The following is a 23,385-nucleotide window of genomic DNA, read 5'->3' as shown; positions in this document are numbered from 1 at the left end:
GAACCACAGTAAGGCTCAACTTAAACATCAGAGTTTCAGAAATACAAATGAATGGGAGCCAATACAAAGTAAAGAAACATAACATGAATAAATGTGATCAATAAGGCATGAGCATAAGGCTGATATGTGTAAATGTGCAGCCTTTACCAAATTACCTGTAATATTAAAAAAATACATAATAAAAAAAAAGTCCTAACCATTTAGCCGTGTAAGTATTCAAAATATATTGTGACAATGTTTTTAAAAAGAGGCACTTAATTAATTTAATGTCTAACATTATTCTGAGTGCGGAGAACCGACAGGCGTCTTTGATTTAATGTTTATTTCAGCCTCTGCTGCAGTAAACTGACATTCATCTGTAAAATTATATTTAGTTTTCTGATGTACAAAATATATTTGAAGACATTCTGGCAAGATCTTTGATATTTAATGAAATGTTTACTGGCTTATTTCATTTGTAAAAAAATATAAGGATCAGAAAATATTTACCTGTAATAAAGTCGATATTACGGCCCCCTCTGGTAAGATCCATGGTCCCTCTGGTCCATGGACCTCACCAGAGGGGGCCGCTTTTCTACGTGGCCCTTTTCTACTGATGCCCATTCTACATGGTCATTTTTTCCCCTAAAAGTCCAAAATGGCCAACTTTTACAAATTTTCAGTTTCAAAAGTCAAACTTCTTTTACTTATCTTAGAAATTTCCAACTTTTTTTTCTAGAAAATTTCTGAGATTAATCTAAAAATGTCAGAATGTTTTAGTTGAATTTTACTCCTGTCTTCTGTCTACAATGCTGTTTTGGAAATGCTACCCATATTTATTGTTTATTAGAGGGCAACAGTTTGGGAAAGATGGTTGAAACTGGGGCACACTTGGTCATTTCAACATGACAATAATCAAAAACACTTAAAAATTGTTTCTGGAGCGGCTAACATTAAGCTTGTCGTATGCCTGGATGTTGCGGTGAGGCTTTTTATTCATTTATTTTGTGTTTAAATGGTTATCAGCCATGTTCTCCCTCGCAGCCTGTCATAAACGGACACTTGAACGCATCACAGACAGATTAAACATGTTTATTTACAAGGCCTGGGTCAGACATCATCACACTGTACAATGTAGAGAACAATAATCACAATAATAAATACACAAACACCAGCAGATAAACTTTCTCACAGGCACTATTTTTTCTTACGCAGGCACAGGCTGATTTTACAGAGAGTTTAATGACCTTCAGTCTGTTTGACTGCAGACGACGTTGTGGGAGAAAACCTTGATATGCAGCTAGAATAAAAATAAAAATGGATTCCTCCCCATTTCAGCCAAATTCAAGTGTTCTGCAGAGTGGAAATGCAACACAGTGTGCATTTTTAGTTTGCTTATTGCGCTGTGAATATACTCGTTTATGAGCGTCAGCAGCTTTCTCCTCATTCAGGGATTTTCATGGTGCAAGACGTAAGCTCTGAAGCGGCTCTGGGCGTCAAACCATTCGATCAGAGGATTGTGTCGCAGCTGCACCATGGAGACGAGGCTGGTTTGTTCGCTCTATTACTAAATATATAGTTAGTGTTTATGTAGTGAATATGTCTTATTGCTGGAGAATTGCTGCTAATGATCTAATTGGGCTCAGAAATATTTAAATAAGAACAGAACTCGTCCACGCTTTAGAACATTTCTAAGAGTTATAGACATTAATCATGCTAAAACAAAAGCCATGCATGAATATTTGTCCTGGAATCTTAATAAAATAAATAGAAATGGAGTTACAGAGAGGTTGAGGTCAAACCACATACAGTCTAAATATATCCAGCTGCTGCCGGGAATAATTACTGGTTTATTCTAAAGTAAGGTAACATGGAAAACCTTCATTTGTGTATGAAAGTACAGTGTGAAAGTATGGAGGAACAAAAGTGCCACTAAAACAAACAAAACCAAATTTAATTAAATACATAACCCTATGTAGCAGCACATTATAAATGTTTGTTTTATATAAATGACCATATAATAATAGTATACTTATTTATATTAAAATAAGCCAAAAAATGTGTTTTATATTTTTTTTAAATATGCAAAATTGATCTATTTATATATTAGGGTCAGGGATTTAACAAGTTAGTTTCAATTAATTAATTACATTTAACCTGTTAATTTTAACACAATTAATTGCTTTTGTTAAAAACATAATCAAGTCCCACTAGAATGCTGTAGTATCCCGCACTATTACAGGATGCTAAAATAACTGAAGAACTCCTAAAACTATAGATTAAAAAGTTTTAGATGCTTCCCACAATAAATAAGAAATAAATTCCACATTTATTTAAGTGTTTAATACATTATTGAACCGTTTAATAATGAACATTTATGTATTTTCATTTTTATTTAAAATATCAGCTAAATCAATATTTATTTCACGTCTTATTCGTGCATTAATTTGTGGCCCTTGATAAAAACGAAGCTTTCAAAATGTTATGTTTGGCGCCCCCTGTAGGCAACTCTTCAAACTGCACCATAATCATTAAACAAAACTGCAGAACGACCCGGGGAAAAACACCAAAACGGTTACCTGTAGCACTCATTTATGAGCTGAACCAAAATCAGCCAGACTAAAGTAAACTTAAACGCCTGTTTTTGAGCAGATGCTTTTTAATGTTGGTGTTTATGTTGCTCAGACCTCCACAGCGGGATCTGAGCCCAGCCCCTGCACCTGCAGCGCCTCCTCCCTCTTCATCTTCGGCTTCTCTGTCCGGGTGTGCCACACCAGCACCTAAAAATCAAACGCACACAATCAGAAAGCCTGCTAACATGCTGAGCAGTTAAAGCGCAGTTTCATTCAGTCTCTGTGACAGGAACAGCAGCTGCAGCAGCGAGTCGTACTTTAGTGCAGTTGTCTGCTTTGGGCTCCAGCTCGTCCGCTGTCACCAGACCCTTAAGCAGGCTGCTTTCCAGGAAGCCCATTGGTGCTTCTCCGTCAAAGCAAGCGTCCGGATTGGCCAGGACCAGTCGGAGGGACACCGCGAAGCCGGCCATGTCCATCGGGAACGGCCGACTGGGCCGCCAGCCGGTGTGGAAGCGAACCACCTGAAAGGAAGCATCAAGTATGAAACTGATGATCTGTTAACACTTTATGATACTAATCACTAATCTACTGTTAACCCTGTAAGATCCTGTTGTAATATTTCTATTTCAAATAAATAACAAAAATATAAATGCTGGTTTCCCCCCCAATCTTAGAGACTGAAACCTATTGTTCAATCTTCGAATGATTTTTACAATGTCTAGAAAATGTGGGCATATGTAATTTTTATGTGCAACACTTGTTCAAAATGTTAAATATCATCATATTTAATAATGTCATACAAAACATTGCGAAAAACAAACCAAAACAAAAATCTGAGAACATGATTTAATGTCCAAAGTATTCCTACCAAACCGTCTACCAAGTTGAACTTTATCTTTTTTATCTTTCTTTGGAAATTTGTTTGTTTTTTTTGTCTCTGAGGGTTAAAATAATGGAATTCTATGACATGGATTTGCAAAGTTGCATCTATATCAGTGGTGTCCAAAATGTGGTTAGAGGGCCATTTGTGGACCGTGGACTGACTTTATGAGTCAACAGACAATGAACTTAAAAGCCTTTGAACCTTCTGACTTTTTATTAAAGCCTTCCTGAGCTTTTCCAAAGTATTTAACTTATTTTTCTACATAATTATTTTGTCTAAATTGACACAGATGGAATTACAAACTTAAAAATCCTACCTATAAGAATTTAATGCAACAAGAGGCACAAATGAGAGTGGAGGGTTATGAACTGGTGGCTTTTGTGTGAAATCTTCCTTTATTAAAAGAGGGGTATAAAAGTCTGTGCAGAAACAAATTAATCTGTTGCTGGAGGGGTAAAAATATTTTTTTATTTATCCGTTTATTCTGACCATAGCATTCAATCTGTTGTCGGATTAATCTGATTTATTACAGCACAAATAAAAGCTTATGTTGTTTTTTTCCTCAGTCGAAGTTTATTAAAATGTCTTGAACTGAATTTATAGCCAGAAACTTAAGGAAGCATCTTAACAGAAAAATGACAACCCACCTTTCCTCCTTCAACCACGGGGCTCTCAAACTTCATCCCACCGACCAACCCGACGGGCCACACAGAAACCCGCTGAGTGCTCCTCATCTGACAAACACATCAGGTTACGCAGAAAAAAAAAATCAAGCACTTTTCTTAACATAATTTGTTACTGTTATTACTAATATCTTGTGATAGTATTAAATATAACAAAATGTCATGTTTTAGAATGTCTCACTCATCACATACAGAAAACAAAAACACTGAGATAACAAAATAAGTCGCCTAATTTAATAACTTGTAACCATGAAAGAGAAGCGGAACGGAGCAACGGTAAAAGCAGTGAGATCGCGAAATTAATGCAAAGTTTGGATATCGGAGCGACTAGTGGCATCTACTTCGTAATTAGTTTTTAGCTGAGTGGTTTCTGTTCTGTATGTAAAGGATTACCTGAAGAATGAACGCGCAGCAGGCAGTGGCGCTCTGTTTTGAGCTGGAAAACAAAGAGGGGAAACCCGCAGCCGCAGTCTGGGCGCAGTGAGGATTGTCATGATGACGATGGCAGATCAATCGTTCTTATTAGCAACTGACAAAGAGTATCAGAGACTGAGAGTACGATGAGATCCTGGCAATCTGAGAGGCAGCTACTCAGAGGTCCAAGCAGGGGAATGGTGGCGCTGCGCAGCTGCAAGGAGTCGATCACTACGGGGTAAGGCAGAGCCACTCCTCCAGCAGCTAGTAGTAAACAGCTTACAGCCATGGCTAACTCCGGGAGCCAAGGTAGAAAAGCCTTTTCTCTATAGTCCAAAAGACCTTTTTCACTCCAAAACGCAGTCGCGGTAAGTCCAAAATAAAAACATAAGTGTAATCATTTGCATATTGAGAGTCTACAGAGGCTGATAATCTCCCCACTCAGCTCCTGGATCACTGTTGAAACTTTGAGTTTTATGTCAAATCCACATGAATTAAATGACAGAAACTAATTTTCTCACTGCATCGTTGATTCATTTTGTTAGACTGTCCAATCAGAGTCAGGTATTGTGTAGTTGGTGCTTTTAATCAGTTTTCAGTTAATTAAATCCAAGTCTATGGAACACAAAATGTCACTAGAATCACTCTGTCCTTCTAAAATCTTTCAGAAAATCGTAAAAGTGCATCGAATAATTTTGAATTATATCGTTTACCAAATACTGTGATACATATCGTATCGTGATCAGAACATCGTATCGTGAGATTATTGTATCGCTACCCCCTTAATGTTTAATGGTGCAGACAGTGATTTTTGACATGAATTATATGGGCAAATGCCCAGGGCATTATCTTTTTAGATAAGCAGAACAAAGAGTTTGTTCGGTTTTTAATATTGGTTAAATTTATTTCTGCTCTAAGTATTTAATATCTATCTATGGGAATGTGAATCTTTCAGATCAATTTGAGAAGCAATTTTGATCATATTTCACATTTTATTGTGTCATGTAGCACAGGGCGCTGGTCTTGGTCTTGTCTCGGTCTCGACTTCCCTCAGTCTTGGTCTTGTCTTGGTGTCGGGTTAGGTGGTCTTGACTACAACACTGCACAAACCTCTTCGAACAGCTGCAGACTGTACGTGTTGTCGTCATCGGCGAAGTAAACCACGCCCTGCTGACCGTTGTCCCCCGGCTCAGTCTTTCTGTCTTCTCTGAGCCACCGTAGTCCTTCATTTCTCTGCTCGACGCCACGGGGCTTCAGCCAGCTGGGGTCACCCTGAGGTCAACAGCGAACAGTCAGAGTAAAATGGTTGAAAACATAAAAGCAGGCTTTAATGTTGTGTTTCAGTTTTACTCGGAACTGGGACTTAGTTAAGCATGTCTTGGTTTTTATTCATATTATTTTCGGTACTTTATTGCCAAATTGTTTTGTTGTTTTTATTATTATGATGATGATTTTTTAAATCAAACTGATTTTGATTTCTTGTCGTTTGTCCATCTGTGATGTTATGAATCACTTTGGTCAGCTGAGGTTTATGTAAATGTGCTACAAGAATAAACTTTGACTTCACTTGGACGCCCAGCGAAAATACAAGGGGGACTTACGCATAATTCTTAATTCAGATAAATGAAAATGTAATTTTTGACTAGTCAGAAATGCTTTCAACGTATCTTGAATTATTTTTACCAGCAGTGTTGGGTAGTAACCAGTTACTCAGTTACATTTACCTGAGTAACGTTTTTAAAATTTACTTTTAGGAGTATTTCTTACTGGGCTGTACTTTATACTTTTACTTGAGTAATTTTATTATGAAGTATTTCTACTCTTCCTTGAGTAAAATTAAATTTAACCAAAAGTTCACCAGACACAGATACACACCTGCAGTTTTTGTTAAAGTTTCATAAGTTTTATATTGAAAGAAGCTGATTTGGAAAAATGTCTTTAGCCTGATTTTGTTATTTTGTGTTACTTATGGGATTTATTGTGATTTTTTCTTAAACTACCAAAATTTTATATTTTAATCCTTCTGATGAAGTAAATTTTAAATATTAAATGACTGATAATTTGATCAGTTACTCAGTACTTGAGTTGACTTTTTACCAAATACTTTGTTACTCTCACTTTATTAATTTCTTGGATGGCTACATTTACTTCTACGCAAGTAAAAATATGTTGAAATAGTGCTGTTTTTACTTGAGTACAAATTTTGAGTACTTTGCCCGCTGCTTACTAGTCAGAATGTGAATGCATATGTCCTAAATTATCATTCGGGACGGTCAAAATGTGGTTTTAGATATCTAGAATGTAATCACGGATAGTCAGACCAAACCGATTTTATGCTAAAATGACGCCTGCACCCACCTCCTGCAGTTTGCGCTCCTTTGCGGTGGGAACGTTCAGATGCGTGTAGGTCAGGCCGCTCTTCATCAGGAAGTTGGAGACGAGTGGCGTCTTGCGTGGCGAGTCCTCCACCAGGATCCAATGCAGCTGAGGGACGTGAAGGAAAGTCTGGGACAGACGGGTCAACTCGGCCTTCTGCACCAGTCTGCGGCGAGGAGGAGAAGACGGCCACTGAGAAACACTTCTGGATCAGACATCGACTATCAGCCGCTTTAACTAGTGACGCTCCTAAAGACGCCATTATGAGAGTCACTGAGTGACGTGTGATTCACACGTCCATAAAACCAGACTGTTCCAATAAGGGATGAGCAGGAATCTGTCGTAAAAATGATCGTAGAGCCTTTCTTAGCCGATTTCTATAAAATATGGCTTGAATTAAGGAATTAAAGCAGAGAAAATTCCTTATGTTTTGATATGTATTCCCTTATCAATCTATAGCTTGGTTTCTGTCAAGATGCAATGATTAAGCGAATTTCTCTTATTCTGGTTAATAATTTAATTTTACATAATTTCCGTTGTAGGAGACTCTGTTGAAATTTAACAAACTATATCTGCTATACTTTATGAAATATTTCATCCTATTTGATGATTGTTACGAATATTGCAGAGAATAAGTCCAGTTTTGTTCTTTATTTAACTTTTAGAAATTACAGCGACTGCTGACCAAAAGGAAAATAGCGCCAAAAACAGTTGTAAAAAAAAGTTAAAACCGCTTGTAATTTGCTTTTCTTCGCTCTGTGTCGGTTTTTACGCTACACGCAGACCCGTTGCCACGGCAACCGACGGACAAAAACCTCGCGCGCTCACAGCGCAGAGATTACGTTCAAGTGCATCAGGAGGAATCAACACTGTAAAACCGTCCAAACCCCAAAATGTGAACATTATGCCTGTTACGGTTTTATGAAAGTGTCACTTTAACTTTCTTCCCACATTTTGTAAAGTATATCAACGGTGACGGCGACCGAAGGAACCGGAGGATGGAAGAGGAATACCTGGCATAGGTTGGGGTGATGACAAAGATGGTGGAAAGCGAGGATTTAGGAGGCTGCTTCTTCTCTGGTTGCTTCGCCTTCTCCAGCTGCCGTATCTGGCCCTGGAGGCGGTAGAGCTCCTCCTGCAGGCGGGATATGGCGCGGTCTTTCGGCAGGTCGTGCTCTGCGCAGTCGCAGTGCTGGCCTGGGCAATAAATCGATTTAATCACTCAATAGTATTTTTAGTTTTTGAAGACTTAATATTTGGAAAATCTTGTGTTTCTATAGTTCGGAATGATGTCAGCACACCCAGAATCGCCATTTTGTTTGACATAAAAAAGAATATTGATTATGTTTTAAAGACATTTCCCACATTACTTTCGGTTCCTGAAAGTAAGGTGGGAATATTTTGTCCAGCTGCTGTGTTGAGCTTTCAATCATCTGAGATCCTTCTGCCATGTAAAAAAAAAAAAAATGAAATCTAAAACTGAGAGAAAACATTGCATCTGAAAACAAGTTGTGAACTTATTTTATTATCAGTTTCACATATTTTATTTCAGTTTCGAATATTTTTTTCTTCAATTTATTTATTTGAACAAACTTTATGGCACCAATTTAGCTCCATATTTTCTGGCTATCCTACCTACCGAGCTGCATCAATGCATAGATGAGACCCATCAGGGAAACCATGAAGTACAGCACAAACACAGTCTTCAGCTTCAGCTTCATCCTCGCTGCCATGGTGGCTCTGAGAAGGAAATAGATCAAGCTAATGTGAATTCAAACAAAATGAAGACGTTTCTTCCCCAAGCAGCTTTACTTTTAACCCCTAAAGGTATCTGAGGTTTAAATAGCACGATGACAAATCAGTGGGAGAAAAGGCTAGGCTAACATTTAGCATCACTCACCAGAGGCGGGAAACGGGGTCAGGTAAACTTAAAGCTTCATGTCATCTCGACTAGATGTAAATAAAGGTCGCTCACGGTATCAAAACCTCCATTCATTATTGTGTCTGTTCAGGGCATTTCTGCAGCGAAGTGCACCAACAACGTCCGGTGTTAGTGGAACCCCATAAAGAGTCCCCCTGGAAACATCTATGATTAGTTCCGAGAGCGGAAAAATAAAGATGTTTACCAATTTCTATACAGGTATAGTAAAATATTATAAACATTTTTTTTTTACAGTTAATTAACCAACATGTAAAAATGTAAACTATGTAAATTATAAATAAGTAGCTATAATTATGTATTTTATTGTTTCAAACTAGATACGACTAAAAACTGTTATGAAAAATTAAAACTTTATATTTATGCAATTCATCTTATGTGCTATAATTTATTTTATGCTCTTTCACTTTTTCAAAGGTTACCGCAATTAAAAATCCAAAAAATACCCACCTCATGGTTCGTGCATCATTCCTCAAATGAGAAAAAATGAGGACATCATTAATCAGAAATTTTAAAATATTAAAAGTTTAAATTGCATTATAAATAATAATGCGTATTATTTCAAAATGAGATATAATTTTTTTCAAAAATAAAACCATGTAAATTATATAATGTAATCCATATAGGTGTTTTGAAATAAAATAGTTTTTACAAGTAATTACATAAACGTATGTATATCACGATTTATGTGTATTATAAATTTAAAATCAGATAAATATTTTCAGTTAACCATACTTAAACTATAGAAAATGAAAACCTACTTTGTAAATGATGTATTAAGTACAATGTATTATTTTAAAATCAGATATAGAAATAAAACAGTCAAGTTAACTTTTTGAAAATGCCAAAATACATTTATAATATTACAAATAATTTAGAATATTTACTCATTTCTCATATTTTCTTGTATCTTTTTCTAAATAAATCTAATAAACTATAAATAATTTTTTTATTCAATTAAACTTCACTGTAAAATGTATAAATCAGATAATTTCCCAAAGCAATACATGCAAGTGGAAAATATATATAGAAGTATTTCCTTTATGTTTATGTCCAATAAAATAACAGAAAAAGGGAACATTTCTTATGAAGTCAGACAACTTTCCTTTATTTGTAACATACAAATAAAACACTGACAAGGCAGAATGACTTTCCCTTTCATTGTCACTGAAACAAGCACTCTCAAACATGGCGTTTGTTTTAACTGAACATCACCTTTTTTTAAAAAAGCATTTCGCCCCTAAAAGGCTGAGAAAAGACGAGAGGATGGATCCACAACAGCTTATATATATTTATACGTATGTACAGAGAGGAAACAAAAAGGAAGAGAAGGACGTTGAAGAAACCAAAAATGCTCACTGGATTCAAAACCAACTGGTTACAGAAATCCTCCTCAATCCCCAGTGAGGGTTTTTATTAAAAAAAACAAAAAAAACAGCCTGCAGCAGATCTAAATTTACTCTCATGCACTGTCACATTTTTAAAGGAACTGGAACAAACTAAAACTGAACAAGTTACTTACAGGGATTTCAGTGTTTTCACTATTCAGGTTGTGTTTAAAGTCTTTTACATATGAAACAGACTCCAGATCAGAGCCAACAGGAAGCTGAAAAGATGATTGACTGACCTGAGAGAGAGAGAGAGACTATGCAGAACAGCATTGATCTAATTGTGACCTATATGGTACAAAAATGTGAGTTATAGTAGAAATAAGCACGTTGCCTGGTCCTTTTGTCCTTTTCCTGATCACTGAAAAAGACAGAAAACTTTTTCTTTTTTAGTTGGGAAACAATCAGCAAGTCTCACATCATATTCAGTCAGCCGTGCGGTTATTTTTGTGATTCATGACATTTCTGACCTGTGTAGTTTTTCACATTTCAGCCTCCAGTTTCACATTTTACAACAGGCATCAAAACCGTACAAAAACTTGATAGAACCGCTTACGAAAGAAACAAAAAAAATCTTAGAAACATACTAACCTAATACCCTCATCATGATGCTGGATGGAGAAACTTCCCATCTACTCCTCATGCATGCATTTTCAAACAAACAGTACTGGATGTAAAACTAAAGAGCCTCTGGAGGGAGAAAAAAAGAAAAACAGGGTTTCTGATTTATAACAGCACATGAATCAGTCTGAAAAATACCCTCAAGTTGTTTTTTTTTAAATAAATGGATGTGAAAGTAACCTTAAAACAACTAAGCTAAACTTATTACTTTTTGGTGAGACGATGTTATGCATATGTGGAGGACAACTTGCTGCACCTCTAAATTAAGTCTAAATTTCATGCAGCTGCACGTTTTGGCTTATGTCTGCTGGTTTAGAAAATTTGCAAAAGGAATTTCAGAGCTGCTGTTTCATCATTCATCAATATATTGATGAATGATGAAAACAAGTTAATACTGGGGAACGGAGAAGGAATGACGCTTAGCCTCCAATCAAACAATCCTCTGAACTCGATTCAGGTCAAAATCAATATGATTTTAGACGACTGCATGAACATTTTGTTTATGTTGGCTCTTTAGTTATTTACTGATGCTGTTCTTTTCCCAGAGTAGATTGATTATACGCCAAATAAAACAGAAATTTGGTGCTCAACTCTAAACACAGGATCTAATATTTACATACATGTTTATGATTTATTAACTGAATGTATCAATTGTTGTGTGGAGCAATCAACAAGATTCTGGTTTAATTCTGGGTGGATTTTTCACAACTCGTATCAGATATGGAAGAGTTTCTATAAATTAATCAACAGCGTAACCCTCAAATGTAAAAATTGTTGAAGTTGGAGCTTAATAGTAACCCGTTTCTTTACATTTTCTACTTCCAACAAGAAGGTCCCTGCTCCAAAACGGACGCCATTAAAAATGACTAAAATTATTCAGCTAAATGGTAAAAACTTGGGAGTCATGAACCTTTTCCAACAGATCAAAGATCGAAAACACGGATCCAAACTGGGTCTGGAAGGCTAAACCGGACCAACATCAAACCAAGAAATCAACCAATATAAACAAACTCTGCAATGTCTAATAAGATGTCAGATGTGATTGAGGTACAACTGGCTATTAATAGGAGTGAATGTAAATATTTGAGCCTGTATGTACACTGCAAAAACAAATAAAAGTATTAGTTCCACTGACAGATTATTTCACTTATCACAAAGCATTTTCTTGTAAAAAACACAAATCTACCAGTGGAATTAATACTTTTTTAAAATCAGTATTAAAGGAATTATTTAATTAAAACAAGCTCCTATATCTTACCGAAATGTTACTTGTAGGTTAGTTTTATCTTATTTAAAGTGTACAAAGAGCTAGAAACAAGAAACTAGACCAAAAAGAAATACTTTGTAAGATTTTGTGTTTTTTCTCTGTGGATTAGGTTTTAAGCTGTGCAACCGTTTCAGTTTTCTGCTGTATAGTTATTCCACCTGTGGTGAGTGTATGTAAAGTTGTGATCTGAACTCTAAATGTGGCATCATAACACTGATATCTGGACCTCTGAAAAATGAGGCGAAATGGTCGAAAGGATCTTCCAGAACTTTCAGGCACAGAGGACAGGGAAACGCGAAGGAGAAACTGGAGCGTGGGAAACCGATTCAGCATCATAAAGCGTTAAAAGAGAGGAGGACAAGAATAAGTAATCTAAACTTCTGGATTAAAAATGGTAATAAAATAAAGAAAAATTAGGATTAAACCAGCTTCTACGTAAATACAAACAGGGAATGATGGGGGATTGAGCAGATTATAGCAATCCTGCGACCGTTTCCGTAAGGCAGGGAGAAACATTCGTCATCAAGAAGCTGCAGCTTGTCGACACAAACTGGACAACTCATTCAAGTTTCACACCTGCTGTCTTGAGTCAGGACATGATTTAAAGCTTTTCAACTGACTAGAGGCTGAACCAGCACAAGTATCGGGTCTTAAGCCACAGAATCAAAGAATCAAAACGACTCGTTACACTGCAGAACATGAAGAGACGGGAATATATCTACGAACGGCAATGAGACCATGAGTAGGTGAAAAAAGAGGGAGCGGGTCAATAAGTTGGGAGGAGAGGGAAAAGCTTGAGCTGCTTTCCGTCTTTGCAGAAGGAATAAAAACAAACGCACACAAAACAGAATCCTGAAAAAAGCCCATCAGCATCAGGACTTCCATCTGCGGCTCGTTTCTGACGCCGTTCAATCCCCCACCCCAGAAAAACGCTCCATCATCCACACACACGCACAGCTTTTGAAAGTCGTCGCCCATCAGTGGCAGCAGCCGCCGCAGTGGCTGCCGCCGTGGGTGTGGCCGGCGGACGCCTCGCCGTGTTTGGTCCGTCTGCTCAGGATCTCGTAGGAGCAGTCGTCGCCGCAGCAACCGGACATGCTCGGCGAGGTTTCGTCGATCTCGAATCTGTTGGAGGAAGAAAAGTTTGTTATTAGTGCAGCAGAGGCAGCAGTCAATTTTTACCCATAATGCTCAGCTTTTACAACAAAACAGAATGTTTGAACTATAAACTCAGCTGGCAGTTTATAGGCAGTGTGTCGAGTTTATAGAGTCAGGGTTTCTACAGGTTTCACCAACTCAAGTTTAAGACTTTTAAAGACCATTATTAGTAAAATTTAACACCTAAACTGCAAAAACACAAAATCTTACCAAGTATGTTTGGGCTAAATTCTAATACAAGTACCTTAGTATGATTAAATAAAACAAAACTAACTTCTCAGCACAATAAAGGAGCTTGCTATATCAATAATAAAGTCAATAATTATTTAACATTGATGAAAAAATACTAGTTATAAGTTAAATAACCTGCCAGTGTAACTAGTACATTCTATCAAACATCTCCTGGCATGTCTAGGTGATATTAAAGCTTGGTTGGCCTTGAACTTTTTAAATTTTAATGAAAACAAAACAGAGGTGATGGTGTTTGGACCCAGTGGCTCCTGTGAGTCCTCCTCTGTTGACCTGGGACCCTTGGAGGTTTATTTTAAACCTGTTATTACAGATCTTGGTTTTAAGGTGGACAGTGATTTTAAATTGGATAGCCAAATCAGAGCTGTGGTTAAGTCCAGCTTTTATCATTTAAGGCGATTGGCGTCAGTGAAATCTTTTCTTTCCAGGCAGCATTTTGAAACAGTGATCCATGCTTTTATTTCAACTCGATTGGATTACTGTAACGCACTTTATCTGGGAGTTAGTCAGTCGCTGCTCTCACGTCTGCAGCTAGTACAGAATGCTGCTGCACGACTGCTGACAGGAACTCGAAAGAGGGAACACGTGACCCCTGTCCTGGCCTCACTTCACTGGCTGCCGGTATATTTTAGGATTCATTTTAAAATTCTTATGTTTGTTTTTAAATCACTACATAATCTGGCCCCGGCTTACCTCTCTGAGCTTCTTCACCCATACATACCTTATCGGTCTCTTAGGTCCGCAGATCAGCTGCTTTTGGAGGTACCGAGATCAAGAAGGAAGCTCAGAGGGGACAGGGCTTTCTCTGTCATGGGCCCCAAATTATGGAACAACTTGCCTTTGCAGGTCAGGGAGGCCCCTTCACTGTCCACTTTTAAAGCTTGTCTTAAAACCCATCTATTTTATTCGGCTTTCAACTCTAGCGGGATGTAGTTTTAAATTGTATGTTTTTGTTTTTAAACTGTAAGTTTTTATTTTATGCTTTTTTATTGTTATGTTGTGTTTTGATGTACAGCACTTTGTATCAGCTGTGGTTGTTTTAAAGTGCTTTATAAATAAAGTTGGTATGGTATGGTAGTACTAGTTATTGACTTAAAACAAGCTCCTATTTTTTGCTGAAAAGTTACTTATAAGTTAGTCTTGTCTTATTTCAAGTGTACAAAGAAACTAGAAAAAAAAATACTTGGCAAGAGTTTGTGTTTTTACAGTGTATATTGCGACAGAGATGTACAAAAGAAACACAAGCTACCAAAATAGTAAAAATTTCTGGAGGGTTTTGTGGCTCTTGGAGCAGTTTTGTGCTTTTCACATGACATATTGCTCTATAGCTAGCTATAGCTATAGAGCATATAGCTATATAGCTATATATAGCTATGGCTATATATAGCTATATATATATAGCTAGCTAGCTATATAGCTAGCTAGCTATAGAGCTAATATTGCCAGCTAGCTTGCTAATACTTTCTAGCAAGTATTAGCAAGTTACCGGTAGCCTACCGGTACCGGCGGTCACAGAACGCATTGAGTGAAGATGTAAATAATCCTGCCTCAACAAAATGTAACACCTGTGATTACATTTTAATTACCAACTTGCATTTTCTTTAATAAATTTAAAGAACTTAATTTAAAGAAATTAAGGCTTTAATCTTAATTAAGGCCTTAATTTTAGATAAATGAAGTCACGCATTTTTAAGACCATAATCAAATAAATGTAAGACCTATATCGCAACAGAAATGTAAAAAAGAAATGCTGTAAATTTTTAGGGGTTCTTTTGTGGCTCTTTTAAAAATAAAAGATCAGTCTACAATTTTTCTTTTAAGTCAGATAAGATTGTGCTCTGTAAGAATTACATCTTTCAGTATTTATTGAAATTTGTCCATAACCAGCTCTTGTACTCACTGTAGAGCTTCTCTGAAGAACTGGTAAGCCCCGTGGTTGTGCTTGAAGACCGTCAACATCACCTTCTTCATCTGCGTACTGAGTAGAAACAAAAGGACAAACAATATTAGTTTATATATTCACCACTTGGAAATAATAATCAAGATCAAAGTACTTGCAGGCCACACAAAAATTAGTTTTTTTAAGAATAAAACTCCTAAATCATTGTAAATTTGTTTTATCATCTGCTCAACAACAAACATATTTTAATGAGATGAACAAGATAAAATGAAAACCATTAACATATAAGCCATATTTTGTGGAAAAATGAAAAAGTAGTATGAATTTTGTCGAGAAATGAAATGGGAATCAAAGCAGATCTGAAAGATCAAAAAAAAGGTCTTTGAAAAGTTTAATGCATCTAAAACTGCTCTTAAGTAAAAGTTGCTGAACGTTTGTAGTCCTACTTACTTTTTTAAAAACAGGACATTTAAAACCTGATTAACAAAAGACAAATAGTTTGTGTTTTCCATAGCATTGGCCATTTTATGGTTAGAATATGTCAGTGATAATCTTACACACAAGCAAATAAATAAAGATTAAAACATGTCTATCAGCTGTCTGGTTAAATTTGTAACATTCTTGATTTGCAGTTGAGGGGGCCGCACAAAATCATTTCAAGTAACACAAATGGCCCCCAGACCATACATTGGACATCTCTGATTTAAAATGGACAGTTTAAGTCTTGATGAAGGAAGGGGAGGAATCTAAGGACTCTATGTAAAACCGTGGCTGCGGTCTTCACCTGTTAGCGATGAGCTGCAGAATCTGGATGAGGAACTTTCCAAGCCCTTTCCTCCGCACTTTGCTCTCCAGCTGCGCCTCGTAGCTGCAGAACAAACGACGCATGACAAACAAAAACAAAACTCGCTTCTGGGGGTTTTTTTTATCTGGACATCCGGAGCATCCTACCAGTATAAAACCTCTTCCCCGCACTCCACGTCGAATCGGAAGTGGGAGAAGGCCAGGGGGGTGGAGTCTGCGTCGCGGGCCAGCAGGTACCACGCCCTCTCGTCGTTCATCTCCTCCCTCTTTTCCCTCTCCTTCCATCCCCACTCGCTCTGCTCATATCTGCAGCGACAGCAGAGAGGAAGCTGCTCTGAAACCTCACAAACTCCAGAGAGATTTTACAATCATCTCCACTGGATTGGAACAAATTAGGAAAGCAGGAGAAACTTTGCTAAAGAGTAAGAAAAAAAAGAAGACGAAGCAATTGACATGACGCCACAGCAAGATCTCAAAAAATGTGCAAAGAATTAAAGTTTTTCATTGTTTGTTGGTTTGCAGTTTTGTTTGATTGTGATTATCAGACATGTATGTAATTAAACACTAACTTGGCTTTTCACAAATTCATAATCTGTTAAATTATACTTGATTACATCCAATGTCCAGGGGCTGCAGGTGGAAATTAGCATTTTTGTTGTAACCTGGCATCATACATCGCTGCTTTTCATAAAAAGGTTAATGAAATGTTGCACATTGTCTCTGTGTAAACAAACAGTAAACAATATGACGCCATAATGGTACAACAGAGACATTTTTTCTTATTTCTAAGGAAAAAACAAAATTATGAGAATAAAGTTGTACGAGACAAGCCATAACAATACAAGAATAAAATCAAAACTATGAGAATAAAGTCAAAATATTGAGAATAAAGTAGAAATAATACAAGAATAAAATCAAAACTATGAGAATAAAGTCAAAATATTGAGAATAAAGTAGAAATAATACAAGAATAAAGTGAGAATGAGAATGAAATAGAAATAATACAATAATACAAGTCAAAACTATGAGAATAAAGTGAAAATAATACAAAATAAAGTCAAAATATTAATAAAGTCAAAATAATACAAGAGAAGAGAGAAAGTGATAATGAAGAAGAAACAATACAAAAATAAAGTCAAAATATTGAGAATACAGTCGAAATAATACAAAAATAAAGTCAAAATATTGAGAATAAAGTAGAAATAATACAAGATTAAAGTAAAAAAAGCATGACAATAAGGTGAAGATAATGCAAGAATTAAAGAATTAAAGTATTTAAGTAAAGTTTGTTTTAAGTGCATTTTCCCAACTGACAACATTTAATCTTGTTTTCCAATCATTTCCCACCAAATCGCTCCGACCGCCGGACTTTCGTAATGATAAACCCGACACTTTTGAGGTTCAGTTCCTCCAGGTGAGCGGCGTTTACTGCTGATTGGTCGGTTACTGCCGAACCCACTGGACGGACTGACAGGCGGCGTCATGCGAATCGATCCCGTCTGTGTTGAGTTTTCTTAACTACAACAGAACCAAACTTCTTACAGCGTCTGCATGTTGGCTCTGGTGAGTTCGAAGGCCCACTCCACGGCCAGCGGGTTGAGCGACGTCACTCTCTTGCACTCTATCTGCAGGTTCAACCTGCACCAGACGAAAATCATCAGTTCAGCGGCATCAGAGACGAGGAAAGCTGGAAAAAAACGTGCGGAAACTGATGCGTACCCGTTTCTGTCGTACTTTTTGAAGGCTGGGAAAGCAGCCAGAGGATCGTCAAGCTGTAAGGAGGAAACAATTATCATTTATTTTATCATTAAGCATCAAAACACAAACACCGTCCTGGTGGAGCCAAAGCCAAACTTTTTCCCACTACTCTCATTTCCATGGAACAATGATACCAACTATTATTTTAGTAATTGACTAATTTAATCACACTGTTAAATATCCTTTTGAAAATACTAATAAACAAATAATTAAATTCCTTTTTTAAATCAGAAAACAAACATTTTATTGTCTGACAGGATTTCTTGATCATTTGTAGCAAAGGATGAATTTATAGCTTAAAAATTATTCTAACAGCAACATGAAAAGATCAGCTATTTCTGCTTAATTTAACATTAATACAATGGAGATGATTATTTTTTTAATCAACCAATTAATAATTGGGCAGCAAAATGTGCTTAATAGGAGATTTTTTACGTTTATTTTCTATAAAATTTGAACACGGTGAAGCTAAAACTAGGAGGAGTTTTGGCTTGTAAATATATTTACAGATAAAAAAACATTTTTTTTCCATCTTAAATGCAAAACGTTTATCGTTTCTGTACAGTTTTGGTTTAATTACTGATCTGAGTGTTTTGTTTTTTCAGTAATTGGCTTTTTTTAGAGTCTGTATACTCCAGTTTATCATCAATTACTAAATTAGCTGCAGATTATTTCAATGATCGATTCAGCACAATTAATCGTTTCAGCAATAATCACAAGAAACAACGAGACAGGAGAGTTTAGACGATTGCGCAGTTTATTTATTTGCTTAACGCCGCCGCTGATAGCAGGAATACAGAAATGTTTGTTAAAGGTTTGTAGGGGAGCAGCTGCTGTTCAGCCGGTGGATGATGCTTGTAAACAATCTTCACCAGATTGTTCAAATTCAAACACAACTGGTGGATTTAATTGTGTATGGAGAGGCATATGGAGTGTTAATTATCGATATTCTTTTAGTACCACATGCCATCCATACGTTCATTTGAGCAAATACCTTATTGGCTGCGTCCACCTTTGCACACACAGCGTCCATCGCTGCCCTCTCCTCCAGACGCCGGGCTTTCTTCTCCTTCGCTTTGTTGGATTTCCTCTGAAAAAGCAGAAAATAAGGAGGAAATGAGGGCAGACTACATGACTTTATGGAGCGAAGATAAGCGGAGGAAAAGTAAAAACACTTTTCCTCCAGAATGAGACCAATCATAACATGGCATAAAACTATTCTTAAATGTTTTTATCACATTTTAATTGACAAACTTTAATCTAAACTATTACTAGTGTTTGGTTTTCTGGCTGGAAGGTGAACCTCCAGCAGGTTTTCCTCCTCATTTCTGTCGCATTTGGGTCCATCTTACATTCGATCAGCTTTCTTGTCCCTAATCAATCAGGAAAGAGTCTCCACAGCATGATGCTGCCACTACAATGTGTCACAGTGAGAACTGTGCATCCAGGGCACAGGTACGTGATATGGACTTAAAAGTTTTATCACAATATTTTGTGGTACTGCAGTGAAAACAAGGAGTAAAAACTAGAAACGTGTTCCATTACTTTGTTTTCTTTTTTCTCATATTTATCCAAACGTGGAAAATAATTAAATAAGAGTCCATACTTCTCAAGATGTTTTATCTTACACTTCACAGTATTGCTAAACTATTTTGGTGTATCATATGAAACCCAGTTAAAATACAATGAAGTTTGCCGTAACGTGAAGATTAGTATGGATGTTTTTAAAAAACACTAATTGTAATTTTATTTAAAAAACAACAACATATATATTAATGGCAGAAGGAAATTAAATGCATCTCATGTAACAAAAGTTTCTTCAAAGTTTATCACATTTGGTATGACAGATATTCTAACAGACTTGGGTAGAAATAATTGACGAGAATGAGGAGGAAATATTACAAAAAGTGATTACATTTAGCAAAAAATATATGAATTGGCCAAAAAACATGGTAAAGTTTTTAAAATGTGTATTGCACATTTTAAAAGCCTGAATGTGAACTTCGTTTTGACCAGATATAAAAGTCCTCACTGCTGAGAGTCGGGCTGAACAATTGAATTAAGCACATCATGAACATTTGATGCAATTATTCTGCTGCTATGTGATAAATATTAATAGCTTGTTTTGCTGCTTTGTGCACAATAAAGTAACAGTAACATTTATTTTTTACAAATACAAAAATAAATAAACCAAAAGAATCTAAAAACATGAACAACCCAGAAGATTACAAAAAGAAATATGATCAGATCAAATGAAATTGTTGCATGTTTGCATCCATCTATGCGAACACGCTAGCGTCTTTTGTTGTGGGACAATTGGGTAGATGGATGTTGGAAGGATGGACAGACCTGGATAGACTGATGGACATAAGAACAGACAGATTCACAGAAAGAGATGATTCATGTACGGTTTGATAAATAGTCAAAGAAAAGATGGTGGACAAAACAAATAGATGATGGAGGGAAGTGAACAGCTTGGCCTGTCATAACAAATTTTGCGGGACAATAAGCAATCCCTTAAGTTATTGCGATAAACAACAACATGGTTGTTTTGAGACTATTTTTAAAACGGCATAATAATGGAAGAACACATTTTCAAAGATCATTAAACTTTAAGTGCTAAAGAATATTTAACTCTGGAACTGGAAGACGTTTTCAATATCCCCAAAAAATAAACAAAACAACAGAAACAACAAATAAAATGAGTTATGAAGTTTCTGTAAACGAAATTGTCCTTTCAAAAAAAGGGCGAGATGAGACTAAAACACCAAATATGACTTTTGTCATTTAGTTTTTGGTAGAAAGAGAGAGAAAAGGAAAAAACAAATCATGCTAATGGAAATTATTGATTTTATTCTAATTTATCATGTGATTAATTGATTTATTGCTTATTGCAATAGGCTTAGGGACAGGACAGTTTGACAGATATATAGACATCTTGATTGATGGATATGTTGATTGGACATAACTACTGGAGAATGAAATAGGAATTGAAGGGGGAAAAAATACATATTTTTCATACTTATTCTGTGGAAAACACTTTAAATTAAACTCCACACTTTTTCCAAAGCCTTCAAACGTGAATATCATCCATAGCATCATGTCCTGCTAGTACAACAACTTGTGCAAGCAGCAAGAATGTCAAACCCTGATCTAATTTCTGCGTGTTAATAAAGTTTGTTGTTGTGTGTTTACAGTGCCGAAGTGATGCGTTCGCGTTCCACCAACAAACAAGCAGGAATTAAGCAAGAAAAGTGCTCCACTGCAGGTGTTACACAGCAGGAAATGATGGGCCGAGTCACTCCTCGTGCAGCATATTTATTCAGTTTAAGCTGTAAAAAAGAAAATACAGCGGTTACAGTAGCGCTCCCAACATCCGCTGCAACAAGCTGTCCTTTCGGCAATGGCGGACTCCTACAGCCTGCCCGAACGTCACCCGCTGTTGCATGTGGTACTACAACAAATACACATGCTCTCTACTGACATCACTGTACATCTACATCCAACATACTTTCATTAACTCAACTGAACTCAAACAATACATAAGTTTAAAACACATGTTGCGGCCCTATTAAGCCGACCCACCGAGCCCACATAAGCGCGAGCCAAGCGTGAGCCGTTAGCCTCGCTACTTTAGCCTGGTGCTAACTCCTGCTTTATATCTAGCTCAGTAATGCAGCTATACTGAAGCGCCTTTGTTGTGTCATTCCGTACCCATCGGAGGCTACTGGCGTTACGAGCTATACATTCTAATACTCAGCTTACCTGTAAAAAAGAAAATACAGCGGTTACAGTAGCGCTCCCAACATCCGCTGCAACAAGCTGTCCTCTCGGCAATGGCGGACTCCTACAGCCTGCCCGAGCGTCACCCGCTGTTGCATGTGGTACTGAGCGCCCTCCGATGGCGAAACCAGAACATTGTTAAATCTAATAAACATTAACTCTAATAAACATTGTTAACTCTAATAAATTCTAACGCTAGGCTGTGAGTGATCATCACCAAAAACAAAATGTGTGGGGGGGGCTAGTTTCATGACTCACTTTCCTAGTGCCACACAGGCCTGAACAGACCCAGGAACAATCAAGAACTGGAATGCACGCCGAGTTGCCAACTTTAGCTCAGGGAGCATTAACTGTGTACCAGGCACAGACTGAGAAAAACACGTGGATGGGTTTATTACGACTGCAGGGGAAAAGTGGGGGAACAACCAGAAGTTTGACTGAACACGTTCAGATTGTGTCTGTTAGGAAAGAGGCGAAAAACTCCCAGAAAGCTTGACATTTTTTTGATTATTAGCAGGTGGGTGAAGGCAACACACTCGGGCCTTTGTGGCTAACACAGCCTGCTAATAACATCACAACACACTCGCACATAAATGTCAGAAATGTGACGGGAAATGACGTGTTAATAACAGGGGGAACTAGGCAAATTATGTATGAGCTAACACTACAATGCTAACTAAGCTGTCTGGATGAGGCCAAACACCTTTAGCTACATCCATCCACCACCACCATCATCATCTTCTCCTTTCATCCTCTTCCTCTCATCATCACTCACATTTCAAGGCAACATTAAGCAACAAAAACATAACTCACCCCCATTTTTTTTTTTACAGCTGTGACTTATCGTTTTCTTCAAGGCAAACACTCCTCTATTGTCCCGGTGCCGCTCAGTTATTATTAGTACCGTGACTCCGACCGCCGGAGGAAAGAAAAAAAGGGGGAGCAGATTAATGTGACAATGATAAATAAGGTGCTAACGAAGCTAGCTGCATACGTCGCCGACTGTTGGGGGTGAAGAAAAGTGGCGGCCAGTCACAAAATCTGACCTAAATCGCAATGAAAATCTTTTAATTGCTATGTAAGCGGTCGCATTCGCGCCAACACAGCGACGTTGAATTCATTAGGGCTCCTTCCTCTACCCCCCCTCTACGCTTTCTTTCTTTCTTCCGTTCCTCCTCTCTGTCCCGTGCTGCATTCACTTGTTCCTTCTCCCATCGGAATTTTCAAACTCCACGTCCTAACTAAACACTAAACGCGTCCAAAGCCCGATATTTTGCCTCTAAGCAAACTTATATTTTAAATACATGTAAATTTACACCTTTGTAATATGTAAACGTGTGGCTTTTATCACTTAACGCAGTTATTAAGATAAATACGTATTTTATTCAACTGAAGGAGGCGATCCCTTTAAGAAACAGACACATTCTGGTGTATCTGTGTAAAGTAATTTAAGAACTGTCTGTTAAATAGAAACATGAGTATGAGTACTCCTGATACTCCCGATAAAGTAGAAAAGCGAAACCTGTGACAACTTCTGAAACATAGAACACCTGTAATATCTTCTTTACCTCGAACATGATCTTGCATTACGAAGCATAGAAAGTGCTATG

General features: G+C 37.1%; 2 protein-coding genes across 4 annotated transcripts; both read right to left on the bottom strand.

Moving 5' to 3' along the window:
• Positions 1–1,055: 1,055 nt before the first annotated feature.
• b3gat3 (beta-1,3-glucuronyltransferase 3 (glucuronosyltransferase I)) lies at positions 1,056–8,981 on the bottom strand. Its single transcript, XM_032584045.1, has 8 exons — positions 8,809–8,981; positions 8,548–8,648; positions 7,922–8,105; positions 6,891–7,074; positions 5,643–5,804; positions 4,083–4,169; positions 2,870–3,073; positions 1,056–2,759 (listed from the first exon to the last, which is right to left on the bottom strand). The coding sequence occupies exons 2-8, from the start codon at positions 8,639–8,641 to the stop codon at positions 2,661–2,663; spliced, it is 1,014 nt and encodes a 337-aa protein (XP_032439936.1). The 5' UTR covers positions 8,642–8,648; positions 8,809–8,981; the 3' UTR covers positions 1,056–2,660.
• A 3,165-nt stretch (positions 8,982–12,146) lies between these two features.
• On the bottom strand, positions 12,147–22,937 carry naa40 (N-alpha-acetyltransferase 40, NatD catalytic subunit). Of its 3 annotated transcripts, none has more exons than XM_032583707.1 (8): positions 22,589–22,937; positions 18,987–19,082; positions 17,954–18,006; positions 17,777–17,872; positions 16,382–16,540; positions 16,215–16,298; positions 15,431–15,508; positions 12,147–13,248 (listed from the first exon to the last, which is right to left on the bottom strand). In XM_032583707.1, the coding sequence occupies exons 1-8, from the start codon at positions 22,592–22,594 to the stop codon at positions 13,101–13,103; spliced, it is 720 nt and encodes a 239-aa protein (XP_032439598.1). In that variant the 5' UTR covers positions 22,595–22,937; the 3' UTR covers positions 12,147–13,100. The 3 variants fall into 3 exon arrangements, with proteins under 3 accessions (XP_032439598.1, XP_032439600.1, XP_032439599.1); XM_032583709.1 differs by lacking the exon at positions 22,589–22,937 and adding an exon at positions 21,758–21,864; XM_032583708.1 differs by lacking the exon at positions 22,589–22,937 and adding an exon at positions 21,328–21,737 and having other exon boundaries at positions 18,987–19,085.
• Between the last annotated feature and the right edge of the window lie 448 nt (positions 22,938–23,385).

This window comes from Xiphophorus hellerii, chromosome 14, assembly GCF_003331165.1.
Source record: "Xiphophorus hellerii strain 12219 chromosome 14, Xiphophorus_hellerii-4.1, whole genome shotgun sequence".
Classification (NCBI taxonomy): Eukaryota; Metazoa; Chordata; class Actinopteri; order Cyprinodontiformes; family Poeciliidae; genus Xiphophorus; species Xiphophorus hellerii.
The sequence above is the reverse complement of the archived record's forward strand: the minus strand, read 5'-3'. Positions and strand labels throughout refer to the sequence as shown.

Bases quoted from the DNA above. Each gene is read 5' to 3' on its own strand.
- b3gat3 (XM_032584045.1), bottom strand. From the start codon at position 8,641: ATGGCAGCGAGGATGAAGCTGAAGCTGAAGACTGTGTTTGTGCTGTAC. The intron at 7,075-7,921 runs GTATTCCTCTTC...TCCTCGCCGCAG, and splicing joins ATCACCCCAACCTATGCCAG to ACTGGTGCAGAAGGCCGAGT. The intron at 2,760-2,869 runs GTACGACTCGCT...TTTGATTTTTAG, and splicing joins AAGCAGACAACTGCACTAAA to GTGCTGGTGTGGCACACCCG.
- naa40 (XM_032583707.1), bottom strand. The intron at 17,873-17,953 runs GTACGCATCAGT...CGTCTGGTGCAG, and splicing joins AAAAAGTACGACAGAAACGG to GTTGAACCTGCAGATAGAGT. The intron at 16,541-17,776 runs GTAAGAAGTTTG...CTGTCGCTGCAG, and splicing joins AGAGCCAACATGCAGACGCT to ATATGAGCAGAGCGAGTGGG.